We start from the raw sequence: 18,096 nt of genomic DNA, 5'->3' as shown, positions 1-18,096 counted from the left end.
GTCTTTAAATATACATCAATTACATAGATACGGGTTGTATATTTGGCATACAGAAAGTACCATAAGAAGCTATGCTCAGGAAATATAATAACAATAACGTAATAATTAAAAGAAAAGAAAAGTGTCTGGCGCTCACCTATTGGGCAGTTCAATTGGCGGGTCGCCGATTAGGACACGGTGCTCGTACCATTGTGCCAATCGCATAGAATTATGAATCTGAGACTGAATTGGAGTAGGTAAAGTTGCAATGAAACTTTCCCATGTATTGAAAAAGGAGGCAGCTTTCTTTTCCTTATCAAACATGGTTTCCACCCAATCCATGCGAAAGATAAAGTTGAGTTTTTCTGGTACTCTTTACTTAGAAGGGCGCCCATCTCGGGCATCTCGGGGATTGAATGCACTAAAAAATCGGGTGCGATCAACCGACGAGATGCCCGAGATTTCCCATAGGGAACAATGTTAAATGTCTCAATTGACCCGATTTTCCTGTTCAATGCCTCAATTGACCCAATTTTTCCATAGGAAACAATGTTAAATGGGCCACAGAGGCCAAATAGGCACCCTGAAGTGAATAATGGCCACCCGAATTGTTAACGCCACCCCACGATCAACGTCAACCCGAAGCGTGGCGAGCGCAGCGAGCCCGCGAGGGGCGGCGGTACGCGTCCTACGACCTTTTCATACCCCCACTATCCACGTCGGCATGGAGTTGAGAATAGAAAGTGTGGCGAGCGCAGCGAGCCACCGAGCCCGAAGCGTGGCGAGCGCAGCGAGCCCCGCGAGGGGACGCGGATACCTTCACAGGTATCCGCGTCCCCTCGCGGGCTTCACAGCTGTCCGCGTACCCTCGCGGGGCTCGCTGCGCTCGCCACGCTTCGGGCTCGGTGGCTCGCTGCGCTCGCCACACTTTCTATTCTCAACTCCATGCCGACGTGGATAGTGGGGGTATGAAAAGGTCGTAGGACGCGTACCGCCGCCCCTCGCGGGCTCGCTGCGCTCGCCACGCATCGGGTTGACGTTGATCGTGGGGTGGCGTTAACAATTCGGGTGGCCATTATACACTTCAGGGTGCCTATTTGGCCTCTGTGGCCCATTTAACATTGTTTCCTATGGAAAAATCGGGTCAATTGAGGCATTGAACAGGAAAATTGGGTCAATTGAGACATTTAACATTGTTCCCTATGGGAAATCTCGGGCATCTCGTCGGTTGATCGCACCCGATTTTTTAGTGCATTCAATCCCCGAGATGCCCGAGATTTTTTACTAACGATGCCCACGATCAAAATCGTGGGCGCCCTTCTAAGTAAAGAGTACCGTTTTTCTTTATATAGACGGAAGTTTACAGGGGTTGGTTGGATCCAGTCTTGCAGGATGGTCTTTTTTAGCTGCAGCGCTGATTGCTAGCAGCAGTTTTCTGCAGCCAGGGGCGAATCTCTGTCCCCTCGGGAGGATGCCCAGTATTGCCCATTCGGGAGTCAATGGCACAAAACTGATCAAGTGGGCTTCAGCGTCTCTCTTAACCAGTCTCCAGAACCCTTGGACCACCGGGCACCCCCAGAGGCAATGGTAGAGATCCGCTTCTTCCCCAGCACATCTGGGGCATATGTTCTCGCAACCACTGAAGGTGTTATAAATCCATAGATTGGGTACCCAAACCGGGACTTAAAGATGCCCAAGCTGGAAATTTAGACAGGTAGCGCAGGCAGTTGCGGTAAATGCTAAGACCCGGCCTCATACACCTAGCATCTATGTGCCATACAACGAAGGAAAGTACTTACATTGCGCCTGATGGTTGGACTTACTGAGTAAAGCTGGCCATACATCTACAGATCGATTGTCAGATTGGGCTGGTTGGAACAAAATCCTGGTATTATCTGAATGACAGCTTTTGGCAGTTTTCCAGCATTTCAAAGCAAATGGTCAACTGTCATCTGCTACCATCCACTACCAGGATTTTGTTCCAACCAGCCCAATCTGACAATCGATCTGTAGATGTATGGCCAGCTTCACCCTTGTAGCTCAGTGACCGTGGACAGCCACTTACCTGAGCGCGCCACTGAAGAGACACGCCACAAACAGTCCTGGGAGGCCAGGAAAGTCCCCGAGAATGTCCATGACAAAGTACAGGACCAACTGTGAAGAGAGAGGGCGGAGAATGAGTTCTACCAGCAGACATGTCCACCATGACCTCAGGAACCTCTGGTAGATGTCTACTGGGTGGTTGCCGTAATAAGATTGCAGAGACCATGATCCTGTATGATATAATAGAACACTCTTTGTACATACAAGAGGTTATACGGATATTATCATACCATGGGGAGGAACCACGCAGCATACCTGTGTCAGACACCACGACCATTGCATGGTAATGCCCAGGATGTTTCCATAGGTCATGCAAGGTGGTTGCAAACCCTAGAAAGCTTATTGCAGACCAAAGCAGCGGTGAAGTGATCTCATCACGTGACCAGGGGACTCCGGAGGAACGTACCTGATCGGGGACGGCTATGACTTCCGGGTTGCGGATCTCATTGATCTGGTAATAGGCGAACATCACCAGCCCAGTCAGGCAGCCGAATGCCAACACCAACTGCTGGCAGGGGAACACGGCGTAACAGGACCTGGGGAGCAGAGAAACAAGTCACTCTCAGCCTATACAAACGGAATGGGATCATTCGTCAGACTGCATTTAGGTCTACAGTCATTAGGTCGACCCCACTAGGTCGACTGGCAGGAAGGTCGACCTGACTTAAGGTCGACATGGGCCAAGGTCGACATGACTTAAGGTCGAATTTGCATAAAGGTCGACATGAGGAAGGTCGACTGGTCATAAGGTCGACATGGGTTTTTCACTGTTTTTTGATCCGAATGTCGACATGGACACAGTTGGCAATGAGAATCGGACCTTCGGGCACGGTGCCTCGCTGTGCTCGGCACACTATTTTATTCTCCCACCACGCCCTAATGGATGGTAGGGCATGAAATACCGCCTGTCGGCACATGTCGGCTCAAAAAACAGTGAAAAACCCATGTCGACCTTATGACCAGTCGACCTTCCTCATGTCGACCTTTATGCAAATGCGACCTTAAGTCATGTCGACCTTTAGTCAGGTCGACCTTCCTGCCAGTCGACCTAGTGGGGTCGACCTAATGACTGTAGACCTAAGTTCATTCTAATAGATGACCGCATCCCATACAAACGGCTGATAATCCCCTTATAGTCTCTACTATCCGAGTTTTGCATACTGAGCCCCTATTTGTCACTTGGACTATTTAACAGGAAAACACAAAATAGATGGCAGTTTGGCCCTTTTTTTTTTTTAGGAACGTGAGCCCCAGTGGCCAGCTACTAACCACACGGCATCCTTCTCTGTGCGAAAAAGGACAGTTACTAACCATACGGCCGCCTTCTCTGTGCGGGAGCGGACAGTTACTAACCGCACGGCCGCCTTCTCTGTGCGGGAGCGGACAGTTACTAACCGCACGGCCGCCTTCTCTGTGCGGGAGGAGACGGTTACTAACCGCACGGCCGCCTTCTCTGTGCGGGAGGAGACGGTTACTAACCGCACGGCCGCCTTCTCTGTGCGGGAGGAGACGGTTACTAACCGCACGGCCGCCTTCTCTGTGCGGGAGGAGACGGTTACTAACCGCACGGCCGCCTTCTCTGTGCGGGAGGAGACGGTTACTAACCGCACGGCCGCCTTCTCTGTGCGGGAGGAGACGGTTACTAACCGCACGGCCGCCATCTCTGTGCCGGAGGAGACGGTTACTAACCGCACGGCCGCCTTCTCTGTGCGGGAGGAGACGGTTACTAACCGCACACGGCCGCCTTCTCTGTGCGGGAGGAGACGGTTACTAACCGCACACGGCCGCCTTCTCTGTGCGGGAGGAGACGGTTACTAACCGCACGGCCGCCTTCTCTGTGCGGGAGGAGACGGTTACTAACCGCACGGCCGCCTTCTCTGTGCGGGAGGAGACGGTTACTAACCGCACGGCCGCCTTCTCTGTGCGGGAGGAGACGGTTACTAACCGCACGGCCGCCTTCTCTGTGCTGGATCGGACAGTTACTCACCATACGGCCGCCTTCTCTGTGCGGGAGCTGAGATAACGCTGCACTTGGGCCTGGTTCACCCCGTATAGGGACAACATCAGGAAAACTCCTCCGATTCCGAGAGACCAGATGGAATGTCGGGTGAACGGGTCCGGATTAAAGCTGCAATATGACAATTAGTAAGTGCCTATGTACAGAGTATGGATGATTCGCTCCTGATTGCTATGAAGCATGAAGAGAAGCACAGTAGGGGGCACTAACCAATGACACGAGCCTCACATCAGCTGTGGGACTAAAGCCGCCCAGCACTCACTTTATTCCCGAGATCTTGTTATTCTCCTGGGCGATACGCCAGACCACGTCCATGCCGCCCACCTTCATGGTGCCAACTATGATCACCGCAAGCTGCCCCGCAAACATCACCAGCGTCTGGATGACATCGGTCCAGATGACGGCCTTGAGACCACCCTGGGCAGAGAGGAGAGGGCGACAGGGATGAACGGAGGCGTCACAATGCCCCGGAGTCCGGGCTGGTTCAGACCTCACTCACGCATAGATCCGGAGGTCTTACCAGTGTAGTGTACAGAGTGCAGACCAGTCCCATAGTCAACACTGTCCCCCAGAGGCTGAATCCAGTTACTGCAATGACATGTAGTACACAACAGCACCATTACACATCAATACAACTATATGCGGGATGGAGAGTATGGAGGAAGTGAAGGCTGGGATTAAATCTTGTGGAAGCAAGTAATGAGAAGACATCGCAGCTACTGATCCGATTCCTAACAAGAGGACAGACACACTGGATCAGAGCGACAAATGGGGAACAGAAGACAAGAGCAGTGTAGGACAGAGCTAGGTGGGGGGGGGGGGGGGAGAGTTCTAAAGGAGAGGGGCGGCACAGTAGAACAAGTGCAGGAGAGGAAGGAGGTGACCAGAGTAATAGGGTGGATAAGGAGTTCGAAGAAGAACGTTTAGGAGACAAAAAAAAAAAAAAAAAAAAAAAAAAAAAAAGGTATAAATAAGAATAATTATTATTATTAAAAGAAGGTGAATGTTATGTGAGAGGTAAGAAAGTAGCACCGATGTAACGGAGCGATGGTCTAGGCGGCATTACCTGCATTGAAGGCCAGTGCCGGTGCGTACAAGACCACCCCCATGTAGATCACCTGCACAGAGGACGACAAAGGACAGTTTCAGGTCATGGCGAGCTGTACTATTATATGACCATACATACATACAGAATCTCTCAATGGACAGAGTGTACGGAAGGGATTCCCAGCAATACAGGATTTAAGGATAGCCGCATTTGAGCACAGGTGACTCCATTAGTACCTCTGTTACTTTGCCTTAACGATCTGCGCTCAAACCTGGATAACCAGCAAGTCCCAGCGTGTGTCCGGGTGTGTGGGCTGAGGTCAGACATCACTGCTCTATACAATAAGCCGTTGACAAGGGCTGAACGTGCCAGAAAAGTACAGGAATCCTGCGTTCACCATACTCACCATCTGGAATATAAAGGTGACGGTGCCACAGATCCGCACAGATTTACTGAACCGCAGCTCCAGGTACTGTGGGGGAAGAGAGGAGACGGGGAAATCACTGACTGACCACTGGGTGCGGCCCCGCGTTACAGTGTCCTGCACCCACAAACAACAGTGTGCCTCAGCGGGGTCACTGGTACCTTAGGAATCCACTGGGTACAGATGGGAGTAAGAATAAGGACCAAAAGGTCATTAACCCCCAGACAGAAGCCATTAGCCGAGCGCAAAATTATATAGCATACACTCTGGGAAGGGACGCTACCTTGTGATGGAATATTGGGGCTGCATTCCTCTGAACTGCACCTTCCACCCAAGTGGTGTTCTCCTAGAAAAACCCAGGGGTGTCTGAGCTGCACCAGCAGTCTGGCCAATGAGCACTTACAGAGATATAGGGTCCCTGAATCAGGCCCTATGTCCGATCCTGAGCAAACTACGAATAACCCAGAAATGCCAAATCTAGTGCAGCGACTAATTAACAAGACACCTATAGGCCCTACAGAGAGCAGGAGCCGCTGAGAGAACCGTATATCTGGCGGCTGGCGCGCCGGGGAGACGGAGCCGGCTTTGTTCCTTAGAGACCTCCGCTGTTTAATCCTAAACATATTAGAAGTTACTGAGGATTGCATTCTAAGGATTAAATAGGGGAAAAAACACAACAAAATGCCATTCTCTAAAAATGCCTTTCCTGCTGAAGACGAGTGGGATTAATACATTGCAGGTGCCCAAATAGGGGGGCGAGATAGGCCTGCCTAATAAGTGCCCCTTCATACAGTTATGGTCGCTGGAACCCAAGAGGAGGCCTAACTGCGATTCTACAGATGGGACCGATGAGAAGAGCAGCAATCACTATAAAGTCCGGAGATGACGCAATATTTCCACCCTCATCACACAACATAACAATCAGCGGCAACTTTGTCACCTGACCTAAGGTGATCATCAGACTGCACTGCGACAATACCAACTACGCCGACCTATGGGGGTGGGTCATTTAGTGTCCCCAGCCCCTTAGTTATTGCCTGTAGATAATGGCGATATTGTGATCCCCCAGGCAGCAACCCCTCCTGTGATTCCCCCGGGCAGCAACCCCTCCTGTGATTCCCCCGGGCAGCAACCCCTCCTGTGATTCCCCCGGGCAGCAACCCCTCCTGTGATTCCCCCGGGCAGCAACCCCTCCTGTGATTCCCCCGGGCAGCAACCCCTCCTGTGATTCCCCCGGGCAGCAACCCCTCCTGTGATTCCCCCGGGCAGCAACCCCTCCTGAGATTCCCCCGGGCAGCAACCCCTCCTGTGATTCCCCCGGGCAGCAACCCCTCCTGTGATTCCCCCGGGCAGCAACCCCTCCTGTGATTCCCCCGGGCAGCAACCCCTCATGCCGCAGACATTGCTAGGAAATCTACATATGGGAAAGGATTTTAATGTCCAGTTCTCCACCGCCCTGGCATCAATGAAGACTGCCAGAAAGCCAAACCAGCCAACTCTCATCCTAACCCTCGGTTTTGTACTCACGGTCTACCCCACCTGTGTCACCCGTCTGTCTGACCCTCGCCTTTAGAACGTAATTTAGGACCCTCTGCCCTCTTGTCATTCTACCATACATCTTCTACTCCCTGGCTTTCTGCCACCCCGCTACTTATGTCGGGGTCATGTGCAGACGCAGGTTTATTTGCCCTGTACTTGTCCTCTAATACTGTAAATCATCTGTATTGGTTTTGCTTATTTCTGTACTCTGACTGGGCGAGAATAGTAATACAGCATCAGTGCTCACTTACCTCGTAGGTGCTGGTGAGTCGGAGGCGGTAGAAGATGGGAATGAAGACGTAAGCGGGTATCAGCAGCCCAATGATGTACGAGCAGCCCAGGAACCAGTATTCCGTACCAAAGCGGTACATCTCCGACGGCACCCCGAGGATGGCCACGGCTGACTGGAAGGTAGCCAGCAGGGAGAGGGCTACGGGTAGGAACCCCATGCTGCGGTTGGCTAGCAGGAACTCCTGGGTTGTCCGTTGTCTCCCACCACTCAGAGCGTAGTACAGGCCAATAGCCGAGGACAGGACCAGCAGCAGCGCGAAGATGACGTAGTCCACCGTAGAGAACCTCATTGTTGGGGCCGCAGGGGTGCTGCAGCACCCAGAATCCTCCATTCCTCAGCGTCTGTGGGATGTATCCAGGCTATCGCCCCCTCATTCTCACTGCCGAATCCCACACTCGCAGGACGTTTCTAGAGGCCACCTGGCCGGACAGCGCTACACAGGCACGGCTCCATGGAGGCTCTGGCACACAGCGGGTGGCTTATCCCGGCACAGAGAGCTGTAAAGGACAGGAGGCAGTCAGTATTTAACCAGAAAGACTGTAATAAGGTTAATGCTTTACCCTGGAGTTAGCAGGGACATTAAACGAAGTGGGGCTGAAGTCCAGCATGAGGGTACACTGGTGCCAGGGTGACAAGGGTTTGCCAGAGAGGGTACAGTGCTAATGCCATGGATATCCCAATAGGCAGCTATGGGTCACTGTGGTCTGTTCAGCCTCCATGTTGCTGGATAGGCTTCACCCGGGTAATGTGGCTTATTAATGCCAAAAAGGCCAGCCAATCAGCTGCTAGCACCAGTACTTTATCTCTCTCTCGTACTAGGCGCACGCACTGAACGTACTGGAACAAACAACTTTCGATACTCAGAAATAACAACGTTACCGATGGTTTACCAGTGACAAGGAGACGTCTTCCACAGTATCTACACCCTGTATATATTACTGTACATCAGTGACCGTACAGCACCAGTCACACAGCCAGCGCTCGGTGCATACAAGGGTTACAGTACAGGTCACCCAGTGAGGGAATGATCACGGTATCCGGATCATAGATCGACACATGCAAAACGCTGACAGGGCAATTGGCGACACATGAAAAGGTTGACATGAATTTTTGCAATGACCACACATGAATATAGTCATACGAAGTGACTATTGCAGCGTTTATCTAGAAACTCCAGGGGAGACACTGCGCCATTAATGAGTCGGCAGAAAGCCGCCGCCGGATAATATAAGACCCAGTTCTCCGCATAATATAAGACCCAGTTACCGATTAGGGCGACGTTTCTCTATAGCAGGGGGTAGCCAACGCCAGTCCGAGAGCTACCAACAGGTCCCATGTCCCAGACAGCCTAGCTGCTGCACAGGTGCACTCATTACTGACTGACATTTGAACAGATCCACAGGTGGAGCTAATTACATCACTGGTGATTCTGTGAAACCTGTTGGTAGCTCCCATGGACTGGAGTTGGCTACCACTGAGCTATAGTTCTGCTACATACAGCAAGTAGTCCCCTATCTGCAGGGCAGGCATGGAATCCCACCTTACAGTATACCCACCTCTAGTGCCAATTATTTGGCTATAAAGACCATTATATTCAGGTTGGCTCTCCCCAACACTGGCGCAGGTTACACTAGTATCTGTATTTGTATAAACTTGTTTATACTCTGCCATCCATGTGGGTATAGAGAATATAATAGTGCACCATGTTTAAACAGTTTCCATGTCGACATACACCAAAAACACATGAATTGTGGCTCGTACGACCAATAGTTGACCTTCGACTGTAGATGTATTATACCATAACCAACGCAATCATTACCCCAGAACCATAACTGTTGGGAACAGATCTTCTTACCAGTTGGGGGAATAATATCACCATGCCCGCTGTGTTCACCACTATTCTCTATCTATGGACCCCCACACGGGAGAATGGCCCCTGTTGGTCGGGCAGTTGAACAGTCGAGATTGTGACGCCTGTTGGCGGATTTCTGGCGTAACACACAGCAACCAGAGTCCCACAATATAACCAGAGGGCCTGTGGACTGACTCAGCAGCCTGTACGTATGTAAGGCCGGGTTACCGGGAAGACACAATAGCTGCTGATTGCGGAGGTGGTGACGAGTCCAAATCTCTATCTGTGGGAAGCGGCAGCTGCAGCCTGGAACCAGCTACAGAGAGCGGAAGGGGCTTATTAAATGCTAATTCCCAGCGATATCACAGATTCCCGACTCCCCTGGTGCGATACGCTGGATGCATGAGGAGGGGGGGAATCAGACTCGCAGCTCAGTTTGGATTAACACCAGGGGTGGGGGGGATTTAGTTATGATAGGGATTATAGCTCCCTACAGCATGTGCAGGACCCCCGGCCTCTGAGCATGGCAGCCATGTAAGCGGTGCTGGAGGAGATACGTGACCTATAAACACTGCGGCTCTCAGTAACACTTCCCCACAGATGAATGGTAATTAGAGGCTGCCAGCCAAGCACTACAAAGGTCACGGAGAACAGTCTATTACACGATATGGGGGAAAGGTCCGGCAGCAGCCAGTGCAGGGATCTCACCCATACTCACAGAGACTGCAGCTGGTGGTGGAGAATTGCGGCCAGCGCCGTCGGCATCATGGGGGTTCTTTGGTGTCAATGCCGACACTGGAGCAAAGTTAGTGTTCTGCAGTCCACTGGAATAGATCTACATCGTATATGTTTTGGGCCAGGTGCTACTGCGCTCAGCACACTGTGCATGGATGTTCGAGAGAGAGATAAAGGGTGTATATATCAAATACTCATGTCAACCTTTTTCACATGTCGACCTTGCGCATGTTATTTATATGAGCTCATGGACCAACTAGTGTCCTCAGGAGTGTGGCGTGCAGGGACGGCTGTGTGTACGCATTGTGTTGTCCATGTGTGTCACCTGGGAAGATGCCCATACACTCGGGTCATGTGACTGCGGTGATCATTCGCATAAAGAGCATCCAAATCGCATGTATTTGGCAGCAGGTCCAATCGGATGCGTGGTCCCGAGTCGCATCGCAAGCAGGAGAGATCCGTCAGATCGCAGGCAGGCCGGCTAGGCTAGCATACAATATATAAGTTGCCTAGTTTATGGCCAGCTTAACAGTGTCCATCCACATGTCTGGTGTACCACTGGGCCCGATTCTGGTTCACTCGCGAAAGCAAACTCCTACTTAAATGGCCAAAACCGTGCGGCACTGCAGGTGGGGCAGATGTAACATGTGCAGAGAGAGGTAGATTTGGTGGGGTTTGCGGTTCAGTGATTTTTCGCAATATGCGAGCCCTGATTCTGAGCTTGCATTCCAAAAAACATGCATATGGGCCGGTGGGGCGATGGCGAGGCACTGTGCTGTGGACATACTTGCCTACCTGACCCTCTACATGCGGGAGAAAATGCTCTGTCTCTGGACTTCCCTGGTAATGTAGGATTGCCAGCACCTGTGGGGAGCTAGGTAAAGGTGTTTCACCACAGGTGATGGCAATCATATTACCAGGGAAGTCCAGAGACAGAGCATTTTCTCCCACATGTAGAGGGTCAGGTAGGCCAGTATGGCTGTAGAGGCGGTCCGGAAGCCAGAACAGAATTGCTCTCCCAAGAATCTTTTAAAACACAGATGAATCCCCCCCCCCCATGTTTCTATGCCTAACACCACAGTACACAGCGACACCCCAGGTAGGGAAGATGAACTGCAGGGATTTTGAAAGGTTGCGGGTGCTAGAATGAACACTATGCCTATAGCTCAGGCATTCCCAACCACGGTCCTCACGACACACCAACAGCGCAGGTTTTAATGATATCCAGGCTTGAGCACAGGTGACTTAATTAGTACCTGAGGGATTGTGATTAAACCATCTGTGAGGATGCCTGGATATCACTAATACCTGCACTGTTGGTGTGCCTTGAGGACCGTGGTTGGGAATGCCTGCTATAGCTACCGGTAATCATTTATGAAGACTAATTTATGGAATCTCATTGTATGTTGCAGCGTTATAGATGGCGATAACCCCGGTGATAAGCCAGCTGGAATTACAGACAGAGAGGGCAAGCACTGCGGAATGGGCAGCAAACAATACTTGGTGGGCTACAGGAGTCACACAGCAATACAGAGGCTGGGAATCAGGTACCGGAGCCAGGGAGGATTAGAGAGCTTGCATCAGTTGTCCACCATAGTGAGTGCTGGGAAACAAGCCGAACTGCAGAGGGTCCGATAGGCGGTGAGGTGAGACAGGTGTGAAGGGGAACAGGCGTATGAATGCAGGATCTTACTCCACAATCAGTCATACAGGATTATTGCAACACATTGTAACTGCTCGCAAACTAAAGTAACAAGAACTAATAGTGGCAGGAGAACAAAGGAAAAGAAAGTGGCGCTAAACTGTCAAGTCTGATACATTCAAACAGAACAATTGGATTGTCTATAGAATTTCATCAGCATTAATATACAACACATTTAAGAAACATTATAAACCATGTAGAATTGATAGAAAACTATTGAATCAGTATTGCTGCACCTTGGATAGGGATAGCAATAAGGTCCTAACAAAGGCCCTTATTCTGGTTCACTCTCAGAGGCAAATTCCTTCTCAAATGGACAAAGTCATGTGCACTGCAGGTGGGGCAGATGTAACATGTGCAGAGAGAATTAGATTTGGGCGAGTTATTTTGTTTCTGTGCAGGGTAAATACTGACTGCTTTATTTGTACACTGCAATATAGATCTCACTTTGAAGAAAAACCCCACCCAAATCTAACTCTCTCTGCACATGTTACATCTGCCCCCTGCAGTGCAGCAGGGTTTTGTCCATTTGAGAAGGAATTTGCCTCGGAGAGTGAACCAGAATAAGGGCCTTCGTTAGAATCTCATTGATGGTTATGGTATAAATCATAGACTGACTCATGATAGACTATCATATGGTCGACAGGGTCTTTAATGTTTTTAGGGTGTCTATATTGACATCATACTTGCCTACATTTGAAATCTAGTTTCAGGGAGATTATAGTTGGTAGTAAAATTTTGCACAGCGCCCCATTGAGGGGGCATGTCATGCTCCACCCAAAGGGTGTGTCTAGGCCCATATATGAAGAGATTGTGAATGTGGCCCCTAGAAGCGTGGATGTGTACTGCTATATCTGAGAGGAATCTTCTAAAATGACTTCTATCCAAATGTAGATGAGCCCAAAGCAGTCAGTAAGAGCTACTATACTTGGTAAAGTGCTGGGAAATGGCGCTGATGATTCAATGTAAATGTATCTATCTCTCATTCCTTTTATCCCAAAAAATGTAACAGTGTAATGTGGGCTAGGTGACATGAGATTGCTGCTATGTCAGGGAGAGAGGGAGATTGCTGCTACGTCAGACAGTCTCCTGCAGAATGCAGGAGGGGAGGTAACTATGATGTAACAGTGAAATGTGGGCTAGGTGACATGAGGGAGATTGCTAGACTAATGGGGGAGAGAGGGAGATTGCTGCTATGTCAGGGAGTCTCCTGCAGGATGCAGGAGGGGAGGTAACTATGATGTAACAGTGTAACGTGGGCTAGGTGACATGAGGGAGATTGCTAGACTAATGAGGGAGAGAGGGAGATTGCTGCTATGTCAGGGAGTCTCCTGCAGAATGCAGGAGGGGAGGTAACTATGATGTAACAGTGTAATGTGGGCTAGGTGACATGAGGGAGATTGCTAGACTAATGAGGGAGAGAGGGAGATTGCTGCTATGTCAGGGAGTCGCCTGCATAATGCAGGAGGGGGGGTAACTATGATGTAACAGTGTAATGTGGGCTAGGTGACATGAGGGAGATTGCTAGACTAATGAGGGAGAGAGGGAGATTGCTGCTATGTCAGGGAGTCTCCTGCTATGTCAGGGAGTCTCCTGCTGAATGCAGGAGGGGGGGTAACTATGATGTAACAGTGTAATGTGGGCTAGGCGACATGAGGGAGATTGCTAGACTAATGAGGGAGGAAAGGAGATTGCTGCTATGTCAGGGAGTCGCCTGCAGAATGGGGGGGTAACTATGATGTAACAGTGTAATGTGGGCTTGGTGACATGAGGGAGATTGCTAGACTAATGAGGGAGAGAGGGAGATTGCTGCTATGTCATGGAGTCTCCTGCTGAATGCAGGAGGGGGGGTAACTATGATGTAACAGTGATGTGGGCTAGGTGACATGAGGGAGATTGCTAGACTAATGAGGGAGAGAGGGAGATTGCTGCTATATCAGGGAGTCTCCTGCAGAATGCAGGAGGGGAGGCAACTATGATGTAACAGTGTAATGTGGGCTAGGTGACATGAGGGAGATTGCTAGACTAATGAGGGAGAGAGGGAGATTGCTGCTATATCAGGGAGTCTCCTGGTATAAAATTTTGTAAAAAAAAACCCCTGCATGTCTACCTTTTCCATGTCGACCTTTAGACCCCGACAACCTTTTGACTGTCGGCCATATGACTGTCTATCATGAGTCAGTCTATGATCAGTCCGGATACCGTCACTGCAGCAATACAATAGTTTTCTATCAGTTCTCATGGTTTATACTGATTCTTAGATGTGTTCTATATTAATGCTGAGGAGATATAAAATCTATGAGTGCAGCCAGCTCCGGCCTTCTCGCGGCTATGGGGAAAGTATGAAAACATGGCTCTACCCGGACAGAAAACAAGGATGAACCCAACGGACTTATATCCTGATCTGTGTGAAAGGCCACAAGCAGCCAGTGCCTGGGGTAATGATTACAGGCACAGTGGGTAATGGTTATATGGGAGGCAATGTGCGGCTTATATCCCCTCCATACTCATTAACAAGATTAGTGTCAGATCAATAAAGGACTGGGAGCTGGAATGTTTATAACAGAGCGCAGTGGGGACATGGGGGATTTACAGCCTCGTGTGCCGGGGAGCAGCGAATACAATGGGGATTGTCGGAATACTGTCCTCACCTTACATACATGGGGCTACACGTGTCTGCACACACATCGGGGGCTACCTCTCTGTATGGGTGGGTCCCCAGAAGTCCCCATCGGTGGACTAATGCAAGAGGTCAGGAAACAGGAGCAATTCTACCGACAATGCCATACGTGACAGAATGACAATGTAATGCCACATGGATTACATCAACACAAAAGGCTGTGAACACAAAATGGCTGACATGAATTTTTCACATTTTTCTTGGAATGCTTTACCAAGCACTTGGCATCTGAATGGGAACGGTAAGCGCACTGAGCGCAGCGAGGCGCCTGGCCTGAAGTATGCTCGCCATGCGCTACACTAATTGGGGATCTTTATTGGCAGGTGCCGACACACAACGAAAAACCCTGTGTAAAAAAACGCATGTGGATCTGGGTTCAGTATGATTTACCTACACTCAAAACACCAACCACCACTGACCGGCGGGCAAAAAAAAAAAAAAGCAGACAAGTTCAAAATGGTCGACATTTTTTATAATTGAAGTTTTTGTGTCTATGGCGACATAAGTCAACATGGACCCCGCATAAAAGCGTACCGAGTCCGCCCGCAATGATTTGGGCATGCTATTACAATCTAACTCCAATTGAAAAAAGTCGGTTTAAAAAAAAAAAAAAAATCATTAAAAAAACTTTGACATGTCGACATTGTAATGGTGGGAATTTTCACCATGTCGGCATAATGAATGAAAATAGAAACCACCATTGATATTTTGACTGTAGGTAAACTGACTGCAACCTAGTGCACCTTTTGCATGTTGACCTTTTGGTGTCGACACACCTAAGACTGTTTTTAAAATACAGAGTATGACCGGGGCACCACCTGGGTTTATACCGGAGACTGGTCAGTAAAGTTGCAGGCTCACAATGTCTACTGCAGGTCACATGTCGATCAACCTTTAGAGGTTGACCCTAATCTATGTCGATGTCACAGAGTGGACCATATTACCCAAATCCACAAACCGTGGTGTATGGCTAGCGAAGACATCACAGGTGTGCGAATAGGGCACCATTTAATGATTTCCTACTGGGCCTCAGTCATCGCAGGCTCAGCGTATCCAGAGACTTACTCAGCCTGATCATCACACCCCTCCCCTAAACCACTTGGGCACGCCTGCATTCTACTCAGCGCTCCCACTCACCGGCCGTGACCACCCCCAGACGCCGACTTCCTGTCATCACCTTGCGAATGTCCACCAAAGAAAAAAAAAAAAAAAGCAGCAGGATTCCTTTGCTATCCGGCATGGCGCATGCACACTGCAGCCCAGATGCCTGCGCAGTGTATAATCGGCCGCTGTGCAAATTCGTTCAGCCGCAATCGGGTCTGAATTAGGCACATTCTTGCCCAAACTAGACAGCTGGACAGACGAAAATAAATTGCTGCATCCGGCGAATCTGCAGTTTGGTGGGATCCGAAACAGGGATCTGCCCTGTGGGAAAGGTGTTTTTTCCTTGAGCAACATTTCATCTCAATCCAAAAAGGGTTGGCCCTCCTCCTCCTCCTCCTCCTCATAGAGAGCACCCAGGTGCTCGTATGCAAACATGATCAAACGCAAGCAAGAGGCGGCATACTTTATGGATCATCAGACAAAATACTCCGTTCCGTAATGTTAGAATATATGACCAGTGAGTACAGACTAAAGGCCCATACACACCGGGCGACTTTGAGCTGCTGCGCGCTCCCACAACATCGCCGGGAAAGCAGTTCATCTGCTGGTAATACCAGCAGATGAGCGGCTTTGAGCAGGGCTTTGCATAGCGCTGCGCAATGCAAAGCCATTCACCCCCCCCCCCACTGCTGATGGTGCCGGGCAGGGGGAAAGCTGCTCAGTGTGTATGCACCGAGTGTCTTTCCCCCCAGCGATGATAGAGATCAATGCTGTCCATACACGCTGGGCATAGTCGCCCAGAGTGTATTGACCATAAAATGCACTTTTAAGCTCACAATATCAGTTATAAATTCAATGTGGATTCTGACTGTCGGAACAATTTCGACAGTTCGAATATCGTCCAATTCAACGTCAATTCAATATTCTGACAGTCGGAATACAGGTGTATTGTCAAAAACTGCAGCAGTTTGATAATCCAGCACCAATCTCCTACAATGCGGATAAAAAACAATCCAGCGTCCGTTTCAGACAATGCAGAAAGTCAGAAGCGGCATTGCATAGAGGTGAGCTGATATTTTCCAATGAGGGCTACACACATTGAATACCCACCATAATCTCAGAGCCGACATTGGCTGCAAATATTTTAAAATACATAAAATAAAAATAAATTAAAAAAAAAGGAAGGATTTGAAATTAAAGAAGTTCTTCAATTTATCCTATGAAAAGCTGCGAAACGCGTTTTGTTAATGAATCATCTACGGGACTTTCTGCTCAGAATCCACACAACTACAATAGGAGGACCACAGCCTTATCCCCGCGAATCCACACAATTACAACAGCACATACATGCAGGAGGACCACAGCCTTATCCCCGCAAATCCACACAACTACAACAGCCCATACATGCAGGAGGACCACAGCCTTATCCCCGCAAATCCACACAACTACAACAGCCCATACATGCAGGAGGACCACAGCCTTATCCCCGCGAATCCACACAACTACAATAGCACATACATGCAGGAGGACCACAGCCTTATCCCCGCGAATCCACACAAATACAACAGCCCATACATGCAGGAGGACCACAGCCTTATCCCCGCGAATCCACACAACTACAACAGCCCATACATGCAGGAGGACCACAGCCTTATCCCCGCGAATCCACACAAATACAACAGCCCATACATGCAGGAGGACCACAGCCTCATCCCCGCGAATCCACACAACTACAACAGCCCATACATGCAGGAGGACCACAGCCTTATCCCCACGAATCCACACAACTACAACACCCCATACATGCAGGAGGACCACAGCCTTATCCCCGCGAATCCACACAAATACAACAGCCCATACATGCAGGAGGACCACAGCCTTATCCCCACAACTACAACAGCCCATACATGCAGGAGGACCACAGCCTTATCCCCGCAAGGGTGAAAGAGGAAGATTTACTAAAGCTTACACAAATACAGGAGCGGTAGTGGCGCAGCCCACAGCAAGCAATCTGTCATTTTCTAGACTGCAACAGGATAGCTAGGTTCTGGTTGCTAGGGGTAACCGCCACTTCTTGGTTTAGTAAACCTACCCTTTGGATTCTGCTCTTAACCGGCACGGTTCTGATGTAAATGAAGGGGTTGCCACTGCACCAATATGGAGAGCTTGACATCAGCGGTCAGACTATGCTGCTCCTGATCAGCCAGAGGAACATTCACAGACCCTGGCTGGATGCATACAGCCTGTGCTAAATGTTTATTAGGGCATTATGTATCCCCATACAACAATAGTAGTCTGCAGCAGCACACCAGGAGGGTAAAACCCTCACCCCCAGGGGAACTTCTACCCACAGCCTGATACTCACCAGATAGATGGTCACCCTGGGCACAGCCATAGAATTGGCAGCAGACGAGGAATTACATAGGGTCCAGGACATTATAAAATGTGGTCAGGTGACGCGGTAAGCCTCTCGGGGAGGATTACAGGGTAAATGACAAGTTAATTGGATTTTGCACAAAACACATTAAAATATTTCTATGAAAAGAGTCATAGATGTGGGAGCCCATGTACCAGGCTCACAGGATACACGCCCCAATCAGGGAAGGCAGACGGTCTGCAGA

At 49.7% G+C, this 18,096-nt stretch overlaps 1 protein-coding gene across 3 annotated transcripts in view; it reads right to left on the bottom strand.

Annotated features, from left to right (window-relative positions):
- SLC5A6 (solute carrier family 5 member 6) overlaps positions 1-18,096 on the bottom strand; it is a 37,580-nt gene that overhangs the window by 11,412 nt on the left and 8,072 nt on the right. For 2 of the 3 annotated variants that reach the window (XM_083178896.1, XM_083178898.1), the window contains exons 2-9: positions 7,362-7,899; positions 5,554-5,619; positions 5,166-5,217; positions 4,620-4,687; positions 4,362-4,516; positions 4,070-4,210; positions 2,489-2,618; positions 2,045-2,133 (exon numbers count right to left, since the gene is read on the bottom strand). In XM_083178896.1, the coding sequence (XP_083035022.1) occupies positions 2,045-2,133; positions 2,489-2,618; positions 4,070-4,210; positions 4,362-4,516; positions 4,620-4,687; positions 5,166-5,217; positions 5,554-5,619; positions 7,362-7,733 (1,073 nt within the window). In that variant the 5' untranslated portion in view covers positions 7,734-7,899. Of the gene's footprint in view, positions 1-2,044; positions 2,134-2,488; positions 2,619-4,069; positions 4,211-4,361; positions 4,517-4,619; positions 4,688-5,165; positions 5,218-5,553; positions 5,620-7,361; positions 7,900-9,972; positions 10,119-18,096 lie in introns of those variants that run through there. The other variant, XM_083178897.1, reaches the window with a different exon arrangement.

The sequence above is a fragment of the Crinia signifera genome, chromosome 3, assembly GCF_055691185.1.
Source record: "Crinia signifera chromosome 3, ASM5569118v1, whole genome shotgun sequence".
In the NCBI taxonomy this organism is placed as follows: domain Eukaryota; kingdom Metazoa; phylum Chordata; class Amphibia; order Anura; family Myobatrachidae; genus Crinia; species Crinia signifera.
Note: the sequence above shows the minus strand (reverse complement) of the source record. Positions and strands in the feature narration are given on the sequence as shown.